The 543-nt window shown below is 68.1% G+C and overlaps 1 protein-coding gene across 1 annotated transcript; it reads right to left on the bottom strand.

Moving 5' to 3' along the window:
* Window positions 1-53: 53 nt before the first annotated feature.
* Window positions 54-542, bottom strand: CDK5R2 (cyclin dependent kinase 5 regulatory subunit 2; the record flags this gene model as incomplete). The annotated part of the gene is made up of 1 exon (XM_009645709.1): window positions 54-542. A coding segment is annotated over one exon (489 nt), but the record flags the coding sequence as incomplete, so codon positions are not given.
* Between the last annotated feature and the right edge of the window lies 1 nt (window position 543).

A 543-nucleotide genomic window follows, 5' to 3' on the forward strand; every position in this document is an offset into this window, starting at 1 on the left:
GCCCCTGGGTGCGCGGCCCCTTCCGCCCCCGGCGCCGGGGGCCCGGTACCTCCCTAGCGGTCCAGGCTGATCGTCCAGTGCTTGGACCCGTCTCCGCCCTCGCCCTCGCTCTTGAGGTCCTGGAAGAGTTGCGTGAAGTAGTGCGGGTCCGCGTTGATTCGCAGCATCTTGGCGCTGAGGCGCTGGATGATGCCCAGGCAGCGCTCCCAGAAGCGGCCCTTGTCGCCCTCCACCAGGAAGGGCTTGAGCGGGTAGGAGATCTCGTTGCCCATGTAGGAGTAGGCCAGATAGAGGCAGGTGAGGAAGGCGGCCTGCAGCTCGGCCTGGCTCCCGATGTCTTCGCCCCGCAGCGCTTCCCGGCACAGCAGGTAGACGAACACCAGGTTGGCCGGGGTGATGAAGCCCTGGTCCTGCCAGCCCTGCAGCAGCAGCGAGCGGTCCACGCTGCGGAACCAGGAGATGAGTTCGCCGGGGCTCAGCTCCTTCAGCCGGTAGCAGCGGCGGCACACGAAGTCCCCCAAGCAGCGCAGCAGCTCGCCGGTG

The sequence above is a fragment of the Egretta garzetta genome, unplaced genomic scaffold (assembly GCF_000687185.1).
Source record: "Egretta garzetta isolate BGI_Z169 unplaced genomic scaffold, ASM68718v1 scaffold219, whole genome shotgun sequence".
In the NCBI taxonomy this organism is placed as follows: domain Eukaryota; kingdom Metazoa; phylum Chordata; class Aves; order Pelecaniformes; family Ardeidae; genus Egretta; species Egretta garzetta.